The following is a 24,087-nucleotide window of genomic DNA, read 5'->3' on the forward strand; positions in this document are numbered from 1 at the left end:
AGCATCACAATACAGTTGCTAGATGTTTAGCCTTTTTTTTAACATGTTTAATGTGGTTGTTAAGGTGTTCTTGGTGGTTGCTAGAGTTTTCTGGCTGGTTGGATGTACTAGGCAGTTGCTTGGGTTCTCTGGGTGTTTTTTAAGTGTTTGTTTACTGAACCAAGACAAAAGATACTTAAGTGCCTCCATCAGTGCTGTTTTGATCAGAATTGCTTGTAAATGGATGTTACAGACATTCAGTTTGTGCCACTTGCACATCTTGTACGAGCCTTGCAGCTTATTATAATAAAGGTCAAAGTGCTAATGTGAGTCCGGGCAAGTCATGCAGGACATTTGTCCCCATATTGATCTTCAATATGAGCCAGAGTCAGCACACTCACCCTGATGAATGTCAAATGAGAAAAGAGACTGCAGAAGGAATAGATGCAGTTGACATGTCATACGAGTTCATGGTTTTAGAAAAAATAAGAAATTGGTGAATGATTTAGTCCTTGACGTGAACTGCATGGCAGGTGACCAGAACATATTTGTCTCTCGTTCTTTGCTGTTCCAGAAAAACGATACAGCATAACTTGGCCTTGAATTGCAATGTATTTGAAGTAATGGTTATTATAACATAAATAACATATTATAACATAACATATATTGCATATATAACAGAAACCCAAAAACAATCAAAAAAATTTGAAAATTGTACAAATTTAAACCACCTGGAAAAAAATCTAAATTAGTTATGAATTGCCATGAAATTGTACATGGTTACAATAATACATGATGTGCTGTACAGTATGTAGTTATATGCCACATTGCTAAAGCTTTAGACTAGATAATTAATCTTTAGCTGCCTATTGAATTGTCCACAGTCTGCTGTGTGATTATTATTGATCTGCAATCAAAATGACAAGGCAGCTATGTGTTCCAGAGGAGTGCAAGTCTGTATCTGATGCTTAGTGCTAAACATTGGGAGCCTTTTATTTCTGACTCAAATGAGGAAAGTTCTGCAACCTCTCGAGTGTTAAATCCAATCCTATTTTAGTCAGAGAGCCTCTTTCAATGGTTGCTGGTTTGAAGCACCTATAAAGAAAAGCTCTGACCCTGAAAGACTGAGCCCATGGCAACAGTAGCTAAGAGGAAGTCCTCGAATGGAAGACACCTTCAGGTGGACATGAGAGCAGAAATTAAAAAGAACAGAACTGCAACAGATCTTGATGATTTTCAGTAAAGCAATATAGCCTACATCAAAAACTGAATTTGAAAGCATTGATTAAATGATGTCAATTCTTTATGAAGAAAATGATGTGATGTATATATCTGATACATTTTATCAGACTTTGATAATTGCCTTAATCTTTTCAACAACTTAGAAGGTGAGAAAATAAAAATCACCTGGGCCACTGACATGTAAAGATTTTCGACAGACCAATTTTAAAATACAAACAAAATAATGATACCGGATGTAATTGTTTATTAAGAATGTTGTGTACACATAAATTCATATTAAAATTTAAAATTAAGCGATTTTAGTGTTTTTTCATCTCGATGAATTAGCCATAGCTTTACAAAATGTCATGTGGTGCGACCATGATTTATATTAAAATTAATTCATTTCCAGACAGGAAAGTGGTGTGTATTTACATCTTTTCATGGGTGAAACAAGATACCTTCTAATGTTCATTCATGTTTAGTCCATATTATAACTAGCAAAGATGAAGAGATGATCTGTTCATGTGCCGCTTGAACTAAGGCGCTACAGCAATCTGTCAGGACACATTAAAGAGCCACAAGACAGTATAATGACAAAATTTCAACATGTAGACTTTGCATAAAAATCTGTTCCAAATTATACCAAATAAAGTATTTTATAAAAGCACAAAAACTGCCAATCTGGGACATATATTTATGGAAAATACTTGCACCACAGTGGTCGCACCACATCATATTTGGTCACACCACATGATATTTCAAATTCAATCAAAATTTACAAGCACAGAATTGGCCACCTAAACAAAACAAGCTAGTTTCCCACAAAAGGTCACTATGAAATTTACAATAATACTTGTAGAAATAACTTAATATTCATTGTTTTTTGAGGTCATACCACATGATATTCAAATGTAGTAACCACATACCAGCCGTTATATGTTTTTTTTTTTTTTTTCAAAATTTTAAAGAGAGGTATAAACCTGTTTGATACAAAGTCCTATCATTGAATGGATTTCAACATAAAAGTTTCAGAATGGTAGTTTCTCGATGGTCGCACCACATGATATTTCATAAAATGGAAATCATCGGACAAAGTTTGTTTGTATATTATGACAGAGTAAAAAATCTAGGGTAATTTCAAAGACATTTCCAAAACAACAGGCGGGACAGTCACACCACATTATATTTTGACACTTAGAATAATGGAAAAAATACAAATAACATTTTTTTTTTTTTTTTTGAAAACTTAAAGTGGGTCCATACATCATATATATGGCATTTTTAATGCATTTAAACCAATTTGTGACTGAAAAAATGCAATTGGACAGAAAATTTAGGTGTCACATCATTGACCCAACCTGTTTCAGAACAACAACAAAAAAAACTTACACTATGTTATGGTCTCTGACAGACTGTTACACCCCTGGACTATTTTGTATTGGTTTTTCCCTCATGTGCCCATATATGGTGTTCCTGTTCCTGTTATTGTCTTTATTAGTTAATCACCATCATCTGTTTGTGTATCATTAGCCACCCTTTATAAGTTATAAGTTAAATGCTTTGTGTCTGGTCTCGTCAATGAATATGTGTGTTCCTACCTACCTTTTGTGGATTTAACTGTATGATTTTACGTGTGGATTGTATTAAAGACTTCTCATTACATTTCATTGTCGTGTTGTGCCTTCCTCCTTACGTGTTGTGACAGAAGACCGGACCTTTAAAAAAAAGTTAGTGCCGTGTTAACCCCGTGTTTTTGTTTGCGTCTTTTGTCAGTCTTTTTTTTGTTTGTTTGTTTTGGTTATGGATGACCTGGCCATCCTCGTTCTCCTGCTGGAGCAGGGGGACACTCTCTCAAGGACCACACCACGGGACTTAACACCACCATAGGAGCGCAGCTGTCTGGGGAAGGTCCTCAAGAAAGCCTCGCAGCCTATGTTAAGTGGGTGCCAGTCTTGCCAATCTTCGTTAACCGTGGACTTCGACGACGACGACGCCAGCCCCACTCTAGACCCAGAGCCCAACCAACCATCACCCAGATTTGCGGAGCATGAACCCGAGCCCACCGCGGATGGAGAGCCAGAGCCAGCCGCACCCGACGAGCTATCACCAAATGGAGCGGCAGTGCTGAGGATCGCGCCAGAGCCAGAGCCCGAGCCCGAGCCCGAGCCCATCACGTCCAACCAGGTGCAAGAGCCTTCGCACGTGATGGTGGAAGTTACAGTGGAGCGTGAGGGTGCTGGGGAAAGCACCGCACCATTGCTGAGGGTGAGCGGAAACTGGATCTGGGACTGCAGTATTTTTAACAGGATTTGATCGATTTCAGTGAGGACATATATGCAGACATGCCCCTTTTTATCCCACCATCATCCAAATTATCTGTTTACCTTGAACCCTCTGTCTGCCCTGACCTGTCTGCCTGCCTGGATTTCCCACCCATCCTCCCTCTCTTGCCTCATCCACTCATCCATGCCTCAGCTACACCACCTCTGTCTCCTGACAGGCCCACTGCTCACCCTCAGCCCACCATCTGTGTGGTGGGCTCGCCCGCGGGTGTGCCAGTTTCCATCGGCTCCGCCTTGGTCGGTCGTTGACCCGCCATCGCCTCGGGACTCCACTCCTTTGGCTGGGCCTCGTCGCTCTGTCCCACCGGCTCCATTGGGCTCCTCCCTCCAGCTCTTCCTCAGTCCCCTGTCGCACTGGCTCCGCCGCGGTCCTCCACCTCTGCCTCGGTCGCCTAAGCCTTGGACTCCACCTTGGCCCTCCGGATCCCCTGTGTCACCTGGACTCGTCAGCTCTCAGTCTCTGCCTCAGGCTCCACCTCCACTTGCTCCACCGCCGTCAACCAACCCCCCCAAAAGCTCTGTGTATCATTAGCCACCCTTTATAAGTTAAGTTCAATGCTATGTGTCCAGTCTCGTCAATGAATACCTGTGTTCCTACCTAACTTTTGTGGATTTACCTGTGTGGACTGTATTAAAGACTTCTCATTGCATTTCATCGTCATGTTGCGCCTTCCTCCTCACGTGTTGTGACACAGACAGCATGTGGAAGCTGCTCAGGTCAACATTTTCTCCTCTCAGAAAGCTATGACGTAGTCAAAACAGTAACACTTTAGGTTTTCAGGAAATGCATAAACTCCCTGAACCTCTGATTCCCCCAACCCCCCTCCTCCAAATGAAGTTGTTCAGCATGGAAACTGACATTACATATTTTGCCTTCTCAAATATTGATTTTACTGAAAAACTGTCCTTGAAACTTCTGGATTAATTTATCACAGTTAGATGCAGAGGCCTTTGAGTCAAGAAAAAGGTTGAGAGCCACTGCCTTAAAGGGACTTTGGTATCACTGATGCTTGTAATTTGTCATTTATGACTATTACGGATTTTTTTCCACTGTTAAATATGAAATTTACAACACTGCACCGCAGTAAACACTTCAGAATACAATACACAATTTGGAAGGTAGAGCAGTAATTTATTACAGTTTAATCTGAGACTGGATTTCATCGGCTTGACAGTTTTAGCTCTTGAGAATCAATAAAAGCTGGAAATAACATCACATCTTGAACAGTACGACAAGCGAACTCTAAAAATAGTCTAGAGTGGACTGATGTTACAAAAACCAGAGACCAACCAACATCTTGCCTTTCTAAGAAGTGTGATGGAAATAATTTGAAAATACTGAAGTGATAATATTGGGACTGCAAGTAAAGCTCTACTGAATAATATAATGTTCTCTTTATCGTGTTATTGATTTTAGATGACATAGTCGGATAATATTTCAGACTTTTTCTTTTGCTTTGCAAAAGATTAATCTGTTAGTCATTGGATCACATTGGGTCAGGAAATGCAGCAGTTTTTATGCTAGGACTGTTTTTAATTAAATTGATTGAAATTTAAATATCATGCTTGAATGTGTAGTTTTGCTGCAAGTATTAAAAACTGTTTTCCTATATTCTTTTGTTATGCTGTAACATTACCACCAACAGTTGAGGTCAAAAGTTTACACGCTCCTTGCAGAATCTGCAAAATGTAAATTATTTGACCAAAATAAGAGGGATCATACAAAATGCATGTTATTTTTTTATTTAGTACTGACCTGAATAAGATATTTCACATAAAAGATGTTTACATATAGTCCACTAGAAAAAATAAATCTCAATACTGTGTTGTTACCTGAATGATCCACAGCTCTGGTTTTTGTTTAGTGATAGTTGTTCATGAGTCCCTTGTTTGTCCTGAACAGATACAAATCCTTCAGGTCCCACATATTCTCTGCTTTTTCAGCATTTTTGTCTATTTGAACCCCCTCCAACAATGGCTGTATGATTTTGAAATCCATCTTATCACACAGAGGACAGCTGAGGGACTCATATGCAACTATTACAGAAGGTTCAAACACTCACTGATGCTCCAGAAGTTACCACGATGCATTAAGAACCAGAGGGTGAAAACTTTTGAACAAAATGAAGATGTGTACATTTTTCATATTTTGGCTAAATAGCATTTTTTTTCATTTAGTACTGACCTTCAGAAGCTACAGAAGATACTTACATATTTGCCAGAAGACAAAATAAGGTAAATTTACCCTGATCTTCAAATTGAAAAAGTTTTCACCCCCCGGCTCTTAGTGTGTAGTTTAACTGTTCAATATAAAACACATTTTTTATGATCTCTCTTATTTTGGCAAAATAACTAACATTTTGCAGATTCAGATTCAAGGTGTATGTAAACACTTGACTTCAGCTGTATATTGGCCTCAACAATTGTGAACTTGTCAAAAAAAAAAAAAAAAAAAAAAAAAACTTGTCAAGAATGTGACCTGACCTTTCGAATAACTGTTGTAGTCCTTATAGCAAACTAAAACAGCTTCAGTTTGAAATTTGATGTATGAGCAAAACCCTTAAAGAGAAAATTAAATGTCATTGTTTTCTGACCCTCATGTTCCAAACCTATAAGACTTTCCTTCGACATTTTATATATATATATATATATATATATATTCAGAAATGTATCAGTGTTTTCCCGTAACACTAAAGCAATCAAAACTGTTTAATAACCCACATTCTTCAAAATATCTACTTTTGTACTCAAAAGAAAGCATTGATACGATTATGATTTTTTATTTTTGGATGAACCTTTAAATTCTTTTAAAATGTTTCAAATCATATTTTGCTGTCCAAAACAGCAAATACTGAGGTAACATATGACGAAATCATCTTGAGGTAACTAAAACTCACGTGTAGTATTGTTTGGTTAGACAAATATTTGCAAACATGCTAATGTGCGTTGCGTGAGTCAACCCGCCGATATATTTTATTTTCATTTTCATTGCACGTTTAAAATACCTTTAAAAAGCCTCAGTTCCTTTAAAATACCCAGCCACCTTAAACTCTTTAACACACACACGCATTGAGACACCGGCAGCAGCAGCCGAGATGAACTGCAGTGCGCTTAGAAAACAAAAAAGATGCGCATTTGTACACTGATTTCTTCTGAGGAAAGGCGAGAGAGAGGAAGTGCGGTGTGAGAGTTGCTCGTCAGGGAGCGTGTTGAGCGTTTACTTCACCTCCCACATGTAACGTGGCAGCCAGCGATGGCAAAGCTCCTCAACAAGTGAAGCGTGTTGTCTTCAGTTCCCTGAACAATCCCGACATGGTTGCGGTGAGCGCGGAGAGCCCCGTGGATCAGTACCGGACGCTGGCGTACGACACCGCGCTCAGTACTTTACTCGCTGTGCTGGTGTACGTGGTGGTGAAGGTGAGCCTGGACGGGATCCGCCAGTGGCGGGCTCGGATCTCGGTTCTGATCGTGGGTTCGGGTCCGATCGGGCTGACCGCGGCTCTGGTCGCTGTCCGCTCCGGCAAGGTGCTGAAACTGACGCTTCTGGATGAGCGCTACCGGAGCGCGCTGCTCTGCAGACCGCAGCAGATCGCGCTGGACCCCCGCAGCGTCCGCTTCCTCCTGGACCTGGGGGTGGATTTTGACAACATGGAAGGCTGCTGGCACAACGAGCACTTCTTCACCAAGATCGGAGTGTTTCAGGAGTATCTGCTGAGCATCCTGGAGCAGAAGAAGCAAAAGGTTGACGTGAAAGTCCATCTGGGTACAAAGGTGCGTGCGAGTTGTGGTTTCTTACGGCGTTGCTTGCAAATAAATCAGAACCACGTGTTAAAGTTACCGTATAGTTATTTTTACCACACACTTTCCCCGACCAAGTCATATATTGAAAATTATATTAAAATGCAAAAGAAGCTTATAGCTGTGATTTGGAACATGGTAATGGTATTTCATTAGGTGTAAGCTGGTTATTTGATGGTTATTAGGTGGTAGACAATCCTGGACCGGCTACCACCTGATCATACCATATCAGCTCGAACCATCCATTGACCACTTGGATCACCTAATAACCAGTTTTGTCCCAGCTAACAACCAGCTTAAACTAGTTAATGGTTAGCTAATGACCATTTCAATCTAACAATCAGCATGGATCAGCAAATGAGCAGTTGGACCAGTTAATAACCACACTGCACCAACTAATAACCAGTTTGGATAAGCTAATAACCAACTTCAAATATCTAATGACCAGCTTAAACAGTCTAAAGAGCAGCTTGGGTCTGTTAATAACCAACACCAACTAATAACCTGTTTGAATCAGCAGATGACCAGCTTGAACTAGCTAATGACAAGTTCAAATGATCGAACAACCACCTTGGATCAACAAATTAGTAGCTGGACCATTAATAACCAACTTGCAACTACTAATGACCAGTTTGGCTAATTCTTAAACTTCAACTAGCTAATAGCCTATTGACCAGCTTGAAACTTTTAATAGCCAACATACACCAACTAATAACCAGTTTGAATCAGCAAATGACCAGCTTAAACTAGGTAATGACAAGCTTAAATGATCTAACAATCAACTTGGTTCACCAAATGACCAGTTGGACCAGTTAATAACCAGTCTGGATGAGCTAATGGCCAACTTCAACTAATGACCACCTTAAACAGTCTAACAACCAGTTAATAACCAACATACACCAACTAATAGTCAGTTTGAATAAGCAGATGACCAGCATAAACTAGCTTACCAGCCTAAACCAGCTAATGACAAGCCTAAACAATCTAACAACCAGATTGGATCAGCAAATGTCCAGTTGAACCAGTCAATAACCAACTTGCACCAACTAATAACCAGATTGGCTGATCTAATAACCAACTTCAAATACCTAATGACCAGCTTAAACAGTCTAACGACCATCTTGAAACAGTTAATAACTAACATACACCAACTAATAACCAGTTTAAATCAGCAAATGACCAGTGTAAACTATTTTACCAGCCTAAACCAGCTAATGACAAGCTTAAACAATCCAACAACCAGATTAGATCAGCAAATGTCCAGTTGGACCAGTTGATAACCAACTTACACCAACTAATAACCAGTTTGGATGAGCTAATAGCTAACTTCAACTAATGATCTGCTCAAACAGTCTAACAACCAGGTAATCACAACATACACCAACCAACAGCCAGTTTGAATCGGCAAATGACCAGCATAAACTATCTTACCAGCCTAAACCTGCTAATGACAAGCTTAAACAATTTTAACAGCCAGATCGGATCAGCAAATTTCCAGTTGGACCAGTTAATAACCAACATACACTAACTAATAACCAGTTTGGCCCAGCTAATAATCCACTTAAACTAGCTAAATACCAGTTTATACAATCTATTGACCAGCCTGTATCAACAAATAACCAGATCTGACTAGTTAATAATCAACGTGCACCAACTTATAGCCAGTTTGGCTAATAGCCAACTTCGAATAGCTGATGACCAATAACCAACATACAGCAACTAATAACCAGCTAATTAGTAACTTTATTAGCTAACTAATAACCCAAATTAGTCAGTGTGGTGTAACCATAATAAATGAAGTCATTTTGTTTTCTTATGACTCCATAAATCAGACGCCTGTAGATCCTGTGTGTCAAAGCCAGAGTCTTTAATAATAATTTAATAATTTGACCTTTTCATGACAAGGCAATTATGTGTCAAGTTTTCAAATGGTACAACACTGAGAATACAATGATATTTAATGATTTAGAAATGCCTGCTATTTGTCAAGTAAATGAAAAATAAATAAATAATGAATTTACCATGTTTATTTATTTATTTATTTTTTAATGATGAAGATGTGTAGACTCACATGTTTTAAAGGTGTACATAAAATACGGTATTACTTGGTTATTACTTATCTAACTAAAACTAAATAAACAAACAAAAATGGTGCATGATGCCACTGGCTTTAGAAACCACAAAATATAATTGAACAGCTTCTTCCAATAGATTTGCTGAGCAGAGAAACTGTCCTTATGGTTCAGTCAGTGTTAACTCAGCAGACAGAGTCGAGTCATAGCCAAGAAGCTCAATAAAGCTGCTGGCCGTCTGCAGAAATATGACCTTCAGCAATTAAAATCTGTTTTTGGACACACATTTTCTTCTCACAGGTATGCACTATTGCATTTCTCTAAAGATTAAAAATTATATCTTTTTTTTTTTTTTTTTTAATGTAGAGCAGCAATTGCCTCAGGAATAAAAACACAAGCAGCAATGAATTTCTATCACCATGAGACAGCATTTTGGGCCGGTCTGACAGATGGCTCCGGCATACAGGAAATTACTGTGACGGCCGTTTTTCAAACTGTTTCATTAAATACACATTTAGTGCCAACTAACTAATTGCCTGATGTCTGTCATATAATGAACAGGTGATTATGTTTAACAGGTGCAGTGAGAAGGCATTCATAAAGCAGCAGACAGCAATAAACCACTGAAGACCTCTCTCTCTCTTTCTCTCTTTCGCTCCTATTTTGGTTTTTGTGAAGGCCAGCAGTATTTTATTGTTTGCTATAAAAGAACTCTTTCTTTTGTGGGTTGCTGCATGCTGAAAAGGATTTATTTTCAGTCGAGACAGACGTTTGTTTGGGACGCTTTGAGCATTTCATCTTGACCGTGTTCTTCTGAGGGCCAAACAATTTGTCATGGAGCCAAAGTTTTTTTCTCTCTCTGTCTTTTTTTTTGTAGAAATCAATATCTTTTGGTATTTATTCTGTCTGAGATACGTATGTGTTCGTGGACTATGTTCAGAGTAGCATTCTAGCATAGTGTCTATCATATTTCCATATATAGAGTTATTTTATTAAATGTAATTAAAAGTACAAAAATTAAAACTGAATTCCATTCAGACATACAACATGATGAGCATGTAGTATACTACAGTTTACATGCTTCTTGTTGCATATTATATGCCATTTTACATACTATTTGTTTTCAGTATTAGGCATTATATTCCGTTGCAGTATGTCAGATGCAGTCATGCACTGTGAGGTAAGTGTTCCAGTTTGTGTAAATGGATTTCTCTGGCCTTGGACTCTCAGGCCTGTCTATTTATGCCACCTCTCTGATGTATCTAGACGCTCACATCCAATAAACCAAACCAGACTTGAGTTTCATTTCATTTAGAGCTATTCTGGGTGACAAGCTGTCAGTCTGGTTTAAAGAAAATGTCCTTCCGCTCAGAGGAGCATACACTGTCAGGGACAAATAAGAGTTTTTACCTGTCGTTGTCCATGCAAATGAATGACTGATGATTTTAAGACCCCTATGCAGGTTAAACGTGGTTTGTGGTTGAGAAGTGTGCTATGTTCTGTGTTCTGTTTCACCTTACTTGCATAATGACCAGTCCAATCCAATAGCTGGTCCTACCTAATAATGTTTTAAATAGTACTAAACAATGAAAAACACAAAATGTGTATTTCATAAACATTGTTTTCTGGCTCAAAATGGAGTGTGTATATTGATTGTTTTGATTTGATTTAGCCTAATATGAATTTAATTTAGTCATTCTTTTGGAAATCAGACAATCTGATGTATTGTATTTTTTGATTCACTAAAAAGAACTGGTTCAGAGTCATGTTTAGGGAATTGGACTGTTCTGACCGTGCTGTATTTTTTGACTCACTTAAATGAACTATAACAGAGTAGAACATAAGAGTAATTTGTTCAAGAATTTCTGTATTTTGCCTGTTAAGTGTTGTTGTTTCATTTAAAAGAACCATCTCTGTTTAATGATTCATCTGAAAGAACTGGTTCAAAAGAGTTATTGGTTCACTTTGTAGGCTTTTGATTCACTACAAAGAACTCAAAATGTCATGCATTTGGAAATCAGGCTCCACTGAATCACTGAAAAACTGACATACTGTATGTTTTGATTCACAAAAAGATCTGGTTCATAAGAGTCATACAGTGCATTCAGAAATCAGACCACACTGTAACCACTCCTTTTGTGCAGAAATATGACTACTGGATTCACTGTATATTTTGATTCACTCAAAGAGCTGGTTCATAAGAGTCATTTGTTCAAGAATCAAATACCAAGTACATTGTGCACATGGAATGTTTTTGTCCCATTTGTTTTAAAAAACTGTACAGACTGAGTACTTAGTTTTATGATGCATCTGAATGAACTGGTTCAGAAGAGTTTTGCATTGGTTGTGCTGGCAGTTTTTGATTCACTACCAAGAACTGGCTCAAAGAGTTATATTTGGAAATCAGACTCCACTGAATGCACTGTGTGTTTTTGGATCATTGAAAATAACTGGCTCATTAGTAATTTGTTCAGAAACCTGACTATTTGATACATTGTATGTTTTGATTCACTAAAAAGACCTGGTTTATAATCATTTGTTTGAGAATCAAACCATACTGACTGTGCTATATGTTTTTGATTCACCCTGAAAGAACTGGTTAATAAGAGTCAATTGTTAAAGAAACTGTCTACACTTTGTGCGTTGAAAGTTTTTGTTTCATTTAAAATGTATGTTGTATGTTTTGAATCACAAACAATAACAGGCCCACACATGCACTGTGCACTATGCACTATGTTTTGATTCACTAAAAATAACTGGTTCAGAGTCATTTATTCAGGAATCGAACCACAATGTAACCACAAATCTGACTACTGGACTCACTGTATGTTTTGATTCACTTCAAGTGATTCACTTAGAGTTTTATTTAAAACAACCAAGTCCTAAGAGCCATTTGTTTGGAAAACTGAATAGACTTGAATAGATTCTTTTTATGATATGTATTATGATTCATCTAAAAGAACTGCTTCAGAAGAGTCCTTAATTTGCAAAATGGACTGTATATGTTGCGCTGTCGGTTTTTGATTCACTAACAAGAACTGTCTCAATGATTCATACAATCGGAAACCAGACTCTACTGGTTGTATGTTTTTAAATTTCTAAAAATAACAGGCTCACGGATACACTATGTTTTGATTTACTAAAAAGATCTGGTTCGGAATCATATTTTAATGAATCAGACTGTATGCTGCATATTTTTTTGATTCATTTCCTTGGGAATCTTACCGCACTCGTCCCACTAAATTCAGTAAAAGAACTGTATTGCTAACCTGAATATTTTTCTCTTGCTGTGGTCCCGTAGTTTAGTGAGGAGTACCTGAGGAAGATGCCGAGGGGTGAATGGCCACGGGTGATTGTAGTTGCTGACGGTTCGTGTGGAGACTCCTGCTCTGTGCTGGGCATCAGCGCCGATTACATTGTGGAATCATGTCGCGCTTACGGCGCCAATGCTACTATAGAAAGACTGGACCAGAGACAGGTTAGTTACATACAGTTGAGGTCAAAAGTTTATATACACCTTGTAGAATCTGCAAAATGTTCATTATTTTATCAAAATAAGAGGGATCATACAAAATGCATGTTAAGATATTTCACATAAAAGATGTTTACATATAGTCTACAAGAGAAAATAATAGCTGAATTTATAAAAATGACCCTGTTCAAAAGTTTACATACACTTGATTCTTAATACTTTGTTGTTACCTGAATGATCCACAGCTAAGTCTTTTTGTTTACTGATAGTTGTTCATGAGTCCCTTGTTTGTCCTGTCCACTGTTCTTCAGAAAAATCCCACAAATTCTTTGGCTTTTCATCATTTTTGTGTGATGCTTTCCAGCAATGACTGTATGATTTTGAGATCCAACTTTTCACACTGAGGACAACTGAGGGACTCATATGCAACTATTACAGAAGGTTCAAACACTTACTGATGCTCCAGAAGAAAACACAATGCATAAAGACCCGGGGGGTGAAAACTTTTGGAATTTAAAGATCAGGGTAAATGTAACTTATTTTGTCTTCTAGGAAACATGTAAGTATTTTCTGTAGTTTCTGAAGGGCAGTACTACATGAAAAAAAGTAAGATATTTATGCAAAATAAGAAAAATGTACACATCTTCATTCTATTCAAAAGTTTTCACCCCCGTCTCTTAATGCATAATTTTTTCAATCTGGAGCATCAGTGAGTGTTTGAACCTTCTGTAATAGTTGCATATGAGTCCCTCAGTTATCCTCAGTGTGAAAAGATAAATCTCAAAATCATACAGTCATTGTTGGGTTCAAAAGGGATCAAATACACAAAAATGCTGAAAAACGAAAGAATTTGTGGGACCTGAAGGATTTTTCTGAAGAACAGCAGGACAAACAAGAGACTCACAGCCAACTATCACTAAACAAAATAAAACAAACAAACAAACAAAATCACAGCTGTAGATTCTTTAGTTAATAACACAGTATTAAGAACCCAGATAGCACACGTACGTCTGCAAGATGTCTGTTAAAGATCAGTTGATCTGGAAAACATCTACTGCGTACGAACATCTGACAGACGTCTGTAAGATGTCAGTTTTACATACATTCTAAATCATAAACATCTTAAACACATCTAATAGATGTATATTTGACATCTCATAGGAAACATCCTATAGATGTATTGGAGATGAGCAAACCCTCTAAAAAATACGTCTTCCAGATGTAAATATAGACGTCAAATAGACGTCTCTTTGATATATGTGTCCTATCAAGGAAGTATGTAAACTTTTGAACAGGGTCATATTTATAAATTCAACTGTTATTTTCTCTTGTGGACTATATGTAAACCATCTTTATCGGAAATATCTTATTCAGGTCAGTACTAAATAAAAAATGACATGCATTTTGTTTGATCTCTCTTATTTTGGTAAAATTTGCAGATTCTCCAGGGTGTATGTAAACTTTTGAACTAAAGTCTTTTAAAAGCTCATGAAATCAACATTGGAGTTTTGTTGGATTCTGTGTTGAATGGCTCCTTGCAGTGCATATGCATGTTTCTTTCTTTCTCTTCAAATCACTATACCACATCACACCATTATATCTCGGTAGCAACCTTTTTTGCCTCGTCCCTTGCTATTATTCTCAGAAATGTCTCTTTTGTGTCTTGAATATGAATAGAGCGTTAGTCCGAGTGCTCTGTGGTCATGAGGTCATCAGGGTCCTACTGGGCTGATTCATTTTATGAATATGGGTGAGGAAATTAAGCCATTTTGAATAATAATAGAGTCTATTTCTGCCAGCAATAAACACTGATGATGCAAATGAGGCGGAGAGAAGCGACAGCCTCCATCATTAGCAGCAACAGCACATGTAATGAGGAACAGTCATTCTGTCTGTAATTTGATTGTTTTGACAGAGGTTTAGAATGACAGTTTGTATAATTGATTTTTTTTTTTCTATCTCTCTCTTTAGTTAATGGGTTTTTTGTTTGAACAGATGTTATAGGGGGTTTAGCTAACGCAGATAACCAAGGTCAGCTAGCGTCCCCCCGACAGGCTGTTTTGTTAGTCTGTGTTATGTATACAGTAATTCATCAAACGAGCTTTAGCAACCTTGATAAGGTTCAGAGATAAGCAGGGTTTCAGTCTAATTAGTGCAACTGAAACTTGCCTCTGAATATTGAGGATTCTTGACTATCAGCACCAGGTGTTAGCATTTTTCACTCTCTCTGTGAGCCTTAAAGGGACAGTTCACGCAAAAATGACAATTTTGTGATCTTTTACTTACCCTTGTGTCATTCCAAACCTGTTGTGTCATTCCAAAACCTCCGGCTTTCTTTCTTCTGCTGAACACAAAAGAAAATATTTTGAAGAATGTTGGTAACCAAACTGTTTCAGTTCCCATTGACCTCCATTGCACAGTCAAAAATATAGGGGAGAGTGGGGTAAGTTGAGCCAGTGGGTAAGTTGACCCACCCCCTGTAGCTGTGAAACTGTACACTTTTACTGTCATGTGACCATGGATAGAAACTACAACAAAATCAATGTTGAAGATAAGTCACATGTCTGCTAGGATGGCTTATTTAATTCTAAAACCCAAATATATACTATGTTTTTTGTTTTTTTTTTACTTTTATGCCAAACTCATAGCCTTTTAAAGTATATTAAAGTAACTTGATAAATTTCATCTTTGTCCAGTGTCTGCACTATTTTGCACTAAGAATGTTGGTAACCAAAGAGTTTCTGGTTCACATTTACTTCCATTAGGGGGGGAGTGGGGTAAGATGAGCCATTTTTTACTTATGTGGTCCTCAAGATAAGGGAAAATGATGCAGAAGTACAATGAAAGTATCTTAAGTAATTTCAGGATGTTTCGTATCATTTTAAATTATCAGGATGTATCTGTGACAAAGGATTCTAAACGTATAACTCCTTAGTGTGAAAAAAAGTGTTCCTGTGGCTCAGTTTGCCCCACGTTAGGGGTAAGTTGACCCAAGTCTGTGGGTAAGATGAACCATTTGACTGAATCTGATTCAAACCCATAATTTATCTCTTAATAAACGTAATAATCAAATTTCATTTTACAATCAGTCATATTTCTTTTCTTAAAGGGGCCATCGGATGCCCATTTTCCACAAGTTGATATGATTCTTTAGGGTCTTAATGAAAAGTCTATAATATACTTTGGTTAAAAATTCTCAGTGGTAGTGTAGAACAACACCCTTTTTACCTTGCCAAAATCAGCTCTGCAAAAATCATCCCATTCTGGTCGAGGCTGCTTTAAATGCAAATGAGCTCTGCTCGCCCCGCCCCTCTCTTCTCTCTGTGGAGTGACGAGCCTGTTTACTTTAGCCGCATTTAGCCGCGTTTAGCCACTAAACTTGCTAACTAGCACATTATTAGGAAAGGCGATCACAAAGATTCGTAAAAAAAACCCTTATACTCACTTCTGCTGTAAGTGAAGCTGGATCACGAATGATTTGCATGAACATAGACGGATATATGTAGATCGGGAGGCGCAACACAACACCTCAGTTGCTCAATTCTTGTATAACTTACATCCCTGCTCCGGCATTAAAACATGGAGGTCGGACTGTTACAGCTGATCTGAGGTAAAACGCTCATGTCAATCAACTATCGTGGGAGCGGGCTCTGTGGGTGTGACGCCACAACGACAAGCATCTGAGAACAGCTCGATTTGAAAAAGGGGATATTATTTTTACAGATTAATTAAAAACCACTGCATGGATTTTTACCATTACAGGGTAGATGTGTACATACACTGCCAACACACATTCATGTTCAAACAGCATGTAAAAGTGAACTTAGCATCTGATGACCCCTTTAAAGCTAACTTAAAATAAAACCAGTCAAATTAAGTTTAATTTTCAATCTTTCATTGTTTGCATTTCTGAAACAATATGTTGAACACCAAAGTTGTAACCTTTGCAAAAACACACTAAACAAAGAGTTTGTTGAGTAAAATTAAATAAAAACTGAATTAGAATGAAGAAATAAACGTCACTGAAACTTTTAAACTGAAGCATTTTAGTCAATAGATTCTTGCCATAGTCGAACAGACCATTAGGTGGGGTTAGTTAAAGTGTTGCCTCAACTTACCCCACAGCATTTGGCTCACTTTGCCATAGTTGGTATTTTGGAAAATAATACCTAGCTTACCAATGCAGGCTAATATTTAGCTAAATGATTATGCATCATAAATATTTTTAGACCTGAATGAATTTGCTTTGAAGTAACAGCCACTTTGACAAGCCAAAAACAGTTTTTGGGTGCCTTCCACTCCTTCCATGTGTATCTCCTTTTCACAGTCTGGCAGAAATGGTGTGTGAAATGTGTAATTTAGCTAAATATTAGCCTGCATTGGTAAGCCAGCTATTTCTTTCCAAAATACCAGCCATGGGGCAAAGTGAGCCAAATGTGTTTTAGTTTCAGTGATGTTTATTTCTTCATTCTAATTCAGTTTTTATTCAATTTTACTCAACAAATTCTCCGTTTAGCGTGTTTTTGGAAAGGTTACAACTTTGGTGTTCAACATGTTGTTTCAGAAATGCAAACAATGGAAGATTGAAAATGAAACTTAATTTGACTGGTTTTATTTTAGGTTAGCTTTAAGAAAAGAAATATGACTGATTGTAAAATGATTATTAAGTTAGTTTTTAAAAGAGGAAAATTATCTTTAAAATTGCACATGGGTTTGAATCAGATTCAGTCAGATGGTTCATCTTACCCACACTGTAAAAAACAATTTGTTGAGTCAACTTAAAATAATTTGTTACCTGGCTGCCTTAAAATTTTAAGTTCAGTCAACTCAAAAAAAGTTTTGTTCAACTTGAAATGTTAAATTATACTAAGTGACAACTTAGATATTTGAGTTGATTCAACTTAAAATTTTAAGGCAGCTGGGTTACTTACCCATCTGTTAAGTTTAACAAACACAAATATCTAAGTTGTTACTTAGAACAACTTAACATTTCAAGTTGACTAAACTTATTTGAGTTGGCTGAACTTAAAATTTTAAGGCAGCAGGGTAACAAATGATTTTAAGCTGACTCAACAAATTGTGTTTTTTGTTTTTTACAGAGCACTGACTTGGGTCAGCTTACCTCTAACGTGGGGCAAATTGAGCCACAGAAACACTTTTTTTTATAAGCATCTATAAGTTTAGAACTGTTTGTCACAGATACATTCTGATAATTAACAATGATAGGAGACATCCTGAAATTACTTAAAATACTTTCAATGTACTTCTGCCTCATTTTCCCTTATCTTGAAGACCATAAGTAAAAAATGGCTCATCTTACCCCACTCCCCCCTAATCGAAGCCAACAGGAACAAGAAACTCTTTGGTTACCAACATTCTTCAAAATATATTCTCATATTTTGATATCGCTCATAACATCTGGACAGAAATAGTGCAGACACTGGACAAAGATGAAATTTATCAAATGACTTTAATATACTTTAAAGGGGTCATCGAATGCAAAGTTCACTTTTTCATGTTGTTTGAACATTAATGTGTGCTGGAAGTGTGATAATGATAAAAATCCATGCAGTGGTTTTTAATTAATCTGTAAAATTAATTAAAATCATTCGTGATCCAGCTTCACTTACAGCAAAAGTGAGTATAAGGTTTTTTTTTTTTATGAATTTTTGCGATCGCCTTTCCTAATAACGTGCTAGTTAGCATGTTTAGCGAGTAAACGCGGCTAAAGTAAACAGGCTCGTCACTCCACAGAGAGAAGAGAGGGGCGGGGCGAGCAGAGCTTATTTGCATTTAAAGGAGCAGTCCCTTCAGAATGGGATGATTTTTGCAAAGCTTATTTTGACAAGGTAAAAAGGGTGTTGTTTTACACAACCATTGAGAATTTTTAAAAAAAGTATATTAGAGACTTTTCATTAAGACCCTAAAGAATCATATCAACTTGTGGAAAATGGGCATCTGAAAACCCCTTTAAAATGCTATGAGTTTGGCATAAAAGTAAAAAAAAAAAACCATAGTATATATTTGGGTTTTAGAATTAAATAGGCCATCCTAGCAGACATGTCACTTACCTTCAACATTGATTTAGCTGTGGTTTCAGTGTTGAATAAACGTTTAAACAGTGATTAATGCTAAATGATGATTTAACCTAGATTGTATACATTTTATGTTTTCATTGATTTCATAAAAAATAAATTTTTCAACATAAAAGTTACTTGCTTTCATTTAGGACTATGCAGTAGTCAGTGTCTGTCTGTTCAGACACGAGACAAATAAGAAATCCTTACAGGCCAGAACATGACCTGGCTGGATTGTACTGTACTGATGCTTCTGCCACTATTATTCGATTGTTTCATAAAATAGTGCCTGCTGGGAGATTTTGCTCCCCATTAGAAATCGGTTTAGTCCAATGAAATTTCCTCTGCTCATTTCATCTGAGTAAAAGATCACCAGTTTGGGGGAACAGAAGATAATTGCAATAATTAATGGGACTGGTACTGGTCCAGCTGATGTAAAATGCTCTTTATACTTCTGCAAGAAATAATAATTTGGTCTGTTTCTGTTTTCTAGGTTCCCACACCTGAGATCCGTGCACATAGTTTGTATTTTGATCTGTCGGCATACGGGATCGACACCGTGAAGGAATCACGCAGCTCCTCTCAGCCGGCAGCAAAGCCTGGATTCCACCTGAAGATCTACGGAACGTTCCGGAACCGCTACATGGCTCTGGCCTGCACTTCAGACGCAGACTCCAAAATGATGCATTTCCTGCGCCACACAGCCAACTCTTCAGTAAGACGTCTCAAACCCAGCATGCAACTGTTATGAACTCAATCGAATCTGAAGTTTATGTGATCATCCAAAATGCTGTTCTGCTCATGTGTATATATACACACTACCAGCCAAAAGTTTTTGAACAGTAAAATTTGTAATGTTTTGAATGAATGAAGTCTCTTCTGCTCATCAAGCCTGCATTTATTTCATCCAGAGTACAGCATTTTTACTGTTTAAAATAACAGTTTTTTGTTTGAATATATTGTAAAACGTAATTTATGCATGTGATTTCGTTCACCTAGATAGATTACATCTGAGGGAAAAAGAAAGGATGTGATGTTCAGAACATGGTAACTAAAGTAAAATTGAAAGTAAAATTGAAAAAGGAGTACTTTTATTTTTACTGTACTTTTACTCAAGTACTTGATTTGTGTACTTCATCCACCACTGGAAGAAACACAGATAAAAGTGGAAAAATAGCGGTGGTTAAAAAATGGAAACAGCAAAGAGCTAAAGAAAAAAACTGTGACAAAGAGATAAAAAGAGACCAGATGTATCAAGACACGGCTGTCACAGGAAATGTAATTCACAGAGACACATGCTGTTACCTGGTTACAGTCACTATATATACATGTGTGTGTGTTTGTGATGATGTGTTTGAAAAGACCCCTGATGAGCGTGTACGCTGAGACACTGAACGAATCATTGTCGTCTCTGTTCACTCAGATCATGAAGAACATCTTCCACCAGTCGTTCAACGCGTATAAGACAGACATTGAGCCGCGTCTGAGTGAACTCACCCTGCACCACATGCAGTGCAGCCGCAAGCTGTTCGAGATCATGCTGTCCTACAGACGCGTCAGCGCTGCTTACATCGAAGGAGACAATGTCGCCGTGACTGTGGAAGGAGAAGCTGCGCGAGTGCTCAACTTTGACACTGGTGAGCACAGACACGGTCTAACATCACCTGAACGCTTCTAGGCCAAGTTACTTTCTCAGGGGCCGTTCACACCAAACACGGTATTCAATTTCACTGTGCTTTCTTATGTAAACATGGAGTAAATGGAGGTATTTGACTGTTGAGTTCAAGTCTTGTGGGTTTTAACTTTCCTCCAGTTTTACTGCCCTGCCTCTCACTTTTTTAACTGTTAAAAAACACATTGTGTGTAAACGGCCCCTTATACTTGTGTTTATGGATATTCATATTTAAAACTATACATACAGTTGAGGTCAAAAGTTTACATACACCTTGCAGAATCTGCAAAATGGTAATTATCTGACCTAAGTAAGAAGGATAATACAAAATGAAGGAAACATGGTGCATGAAGAGCTGGGGTGTGAAAACTTTTGAACAGAATGAAAATGTGTACATTTTTCTTATTTTGCCAAAAAAAAATTTTTTTGTCATTTAGTACTACCCTTCTGAAGCTACAGAAGATACTTACATGTTTCCCAGACGACAAAATAAGTTACATTTACCATGATCTTCAAATCCATGCATTGTGTTTCCTTCTGGATCATCAGTGAACTGTTTTAAATTCTAATTTATTCTAACTTTGTAACTATAATTCTAACTATTATTTTCTCTTGTGGACTATATGTAAATGACTTTCATGTGAAATATCTTATTGAGGTCAGTACTAAATAAAAAATAACATGCATTTTGTATGATCCCTCTTATTTTGGTAAAATAATTTTTGCAAAGAATTTAGCAAATTCTTTAAGGTGTATGTAGACTTTTGACCTCAACTGTATATCTACTGCTACAAATTTAGATTAAATAAACCTATATATTTAGGGGTTTAAATAATATTTTAGTTCTAAAACCTAAAATTTATAATGCAAAAAAAAAAAAAGCCAAATTCCATGTATAAAAAACATACTTTCACACCAAAACTGGGTGATACTGTGACACAGTTTAAATGATTTTGCATTTCAAAAAATAAATAAATGAAGATAAATAAAATAAAATAAAATAAAATAAACTGTATATTGAATAAAATTGAATAATAAAAAAATTAATAATACACTGAACAAAATTACAAAGCAGCACTTTTGTTTTTGCCCCCATTTTTCATGAGCTGAACTCAAAGATCTAAGACTTTTTCTATGTACACAAAAGGTCTGTTTCTCTTAAATACTGTTCACAAATCTGTCTAAATCTGTGTTAATGAGCACTTCCTTTGCCGAGATGATCCATCCACCTCACAGGTGTGGCATATCAAGATGCTGAGTAGACTAGACAGCATGATTATTGCACAGGTGTGCCTTAGGCTGGCCACAATAAAAGGGCACTCTAAAATGTGCAGTTTTACTGTATTGGGGCTCTGGGGGGGTCCGAAAACCAGTCAGTATCTGGTTTGACCAATATTTGCCTCACGCAGTGCAACACGTCTCCTTCGCATAGAGTTGATCAGGTTGTTGATTGTGGCCTGTGGAATGTTGGTCCACTCCTCTTCAATGGCTGTGTGAAGTTGCTGGATATTGGCAGGAACTGGAACACACTGTCGTATACACCGATCCAGAGCATCCCAAACACGCTCAATGGGTGACAAGTCCGGTGAGTATGCTGGCCATGCAAGAACTGGGATGTTTTCAGCTTTCATGTTTTCAGGAATTGTGTACAGATCCTTGCAACATGGGGCCGTGCATTATCATGCTGCAACATGAGGTGATGGTCGTGGATGAATGGCACAACAATGAGCCTCAGGATCTCGTCACAGTATCTCTGTGCATTTATAATGCCATCAATAAAATGCACCTGTGTTTGTTGTCCATAACATACGCCTGCCCATATCATAACCCCACCGCCACCATGGGCCACTCGATCCACAACACTGACATCAGCAAACCGCTCACCCACACGACGCCATACACGCTGTCTGCCATCTGCCCTGTACAATGAAAACTGGGATTCACCATGAAGAGAACACCTCTCCAAAGTGCCAGACGCCATCGAATGTGAACATTTGCCCACTCAAGTCGGTTACGACAATGAACTGCAGTCAGGTCGAGACCCTGATGAGGACGACGAACATGCAGATGAGCTTCCCTGAGATGGTTTCTGACAGTTTGTGCAGAATTTCTTTGGTTATGCGAACCGATCATTGCAGCAGCTGTCTGGGTGGCTGGTCTCAGACGATTTTGGAGGTGACGATGCTGGATGTGGAGGTCCTGGGCTGGTGTGGTTACACGTGGTCTGTGCTTGTGAGGCCGGTTTGATGTACTTCCAAATTCTCTGAAACGTCTTTGGAGACGGCTTATGGTAGAGAAATGAACATTCAATTCACGGCAACAGCTCTGGTGGACATTCCTGCAGTCAGCATGCCAATTGCACGCTCCCTCAAAACTTGTGACATCTGTGCCATTGTGCTGAGTGAAAAAACTGCACATTTTAGAGTGGCCTTTTATTGTGGCCAGCCTAAGGCACACCTGTGCAATAATCATGCTGTCTAATCAGCATCTTGATATGCCACACCTATGAGGTGGAAGTGCTCATTAACACAGATTTAGACAGATTTGTGAACGGTATTTGAGAGAAATAGGCCTTTTGTGTACATAGAAAAAGTCTTAGATCTTTGAGGTTAGCTCATGAAAAACGGGGGCAAAAACAAAGGTATTTATAATTTTGGTCAGTGTATACTTTAATCATAGTCAGTGTAAATAACCTTTCCTTTTCAGATCATATCTGGTTGTATATTGGTATATTTCACACTTTTGTCTGTAATCTATAATATAATTATGTCTTTGTTGATTCTGTGGAAGGCTGTGGTGTGAATCTGGGCATGAGAGGACTGGAGTCACTAGGAATGTTCATCTACAGAACGGCCACGGCTCTGGACCAGAATGACGTGTTTGAGGCGCTCTCGGCCAAAATCCAGCACTCCAGACACGTGGCAGAGACTTTCAGGAAAAGCGGACTGGCCTCGGCCGTGTTTGAATGACCCTGAGCGTGATTGTGCAACAAAGAAAGTGTGTGTGTGTGTTTTGAGGTGAGTTATAAACGTACAACACGTAATGCTTACAACTTATGATCTATTTTGTGATTGTCTGGAATGTTGAATATTCAGTGCGCATTAGAGTGACCAAAGTTTGTGTTTTAGCATTTAATTTGTGAAAAAAAAGTTAATTGGTGTAATGTGATGGTAAAATTGGTACATTGTGTTTTTGAGTAGATCAAACATCTTGACAAAAAGAATAAGAGACCGATCCAGCCTAAAATGACCACAATCCTAAGAAAAATCTTACTGAAGATACAGTGACCTTAAAAAATATGTGGAATATGTGGAAAAATATCAAAGCAAGTGTCCTAATTAGTGTAATGTTAGCCTTTAAGGAATAGTTCACCCAAAAATCAAGGTTTCCTGTATATTTACTCATACTTAGGCCATCCAAGATGTAGATGAGTTTGTTTCTTCATCAGATT

The 24,087-nt window shown here is 37.8% G+C and overlaps 1 protein-coding gene across 1 annotated transcript; it reads left to right on the forward strand.

The window, feature by feature from the left end:
* The first annotated feature begins 4,676 nt into the window (after positions 1–4,676).
* On the forward strand, positions 4,677–24,087 carry si:dkey-234i14.6 (uncharacterized). The gene is made up of 5 exons (XM_051100143.1): positions 4,677–7,316; positions 12,717–12,893; positions 19,458–19,679; positions 20,388–20,601; positions 23,427–24,087. Exons 1-5 carry the CDS (start codon positions 6,858–6,860, stop codon positions 23,603–23,605), a joined length of 1,251 nt encoding a protein of 416 aa, XP_050956100.1. The 5' UTR covers positions 4,677–6,857; the 3' UTR covers positions 23,606–24,087.

The sequence above is a fragment of the Labeo rohita genome, chromosome 25 (assembly GCF_022985175.1).
Source record: "Labeo rohita strain BAU-BD-2019 chromosome 25, IGBB_LRoh.1.0, whole genome shotgun sequence".
Lineage (NCBI taxonomy): Eukaryota > Metazoa > Chordata > Actinopteri > Cypriniformes > Cyprinidae > Labeo > Labeo rohita.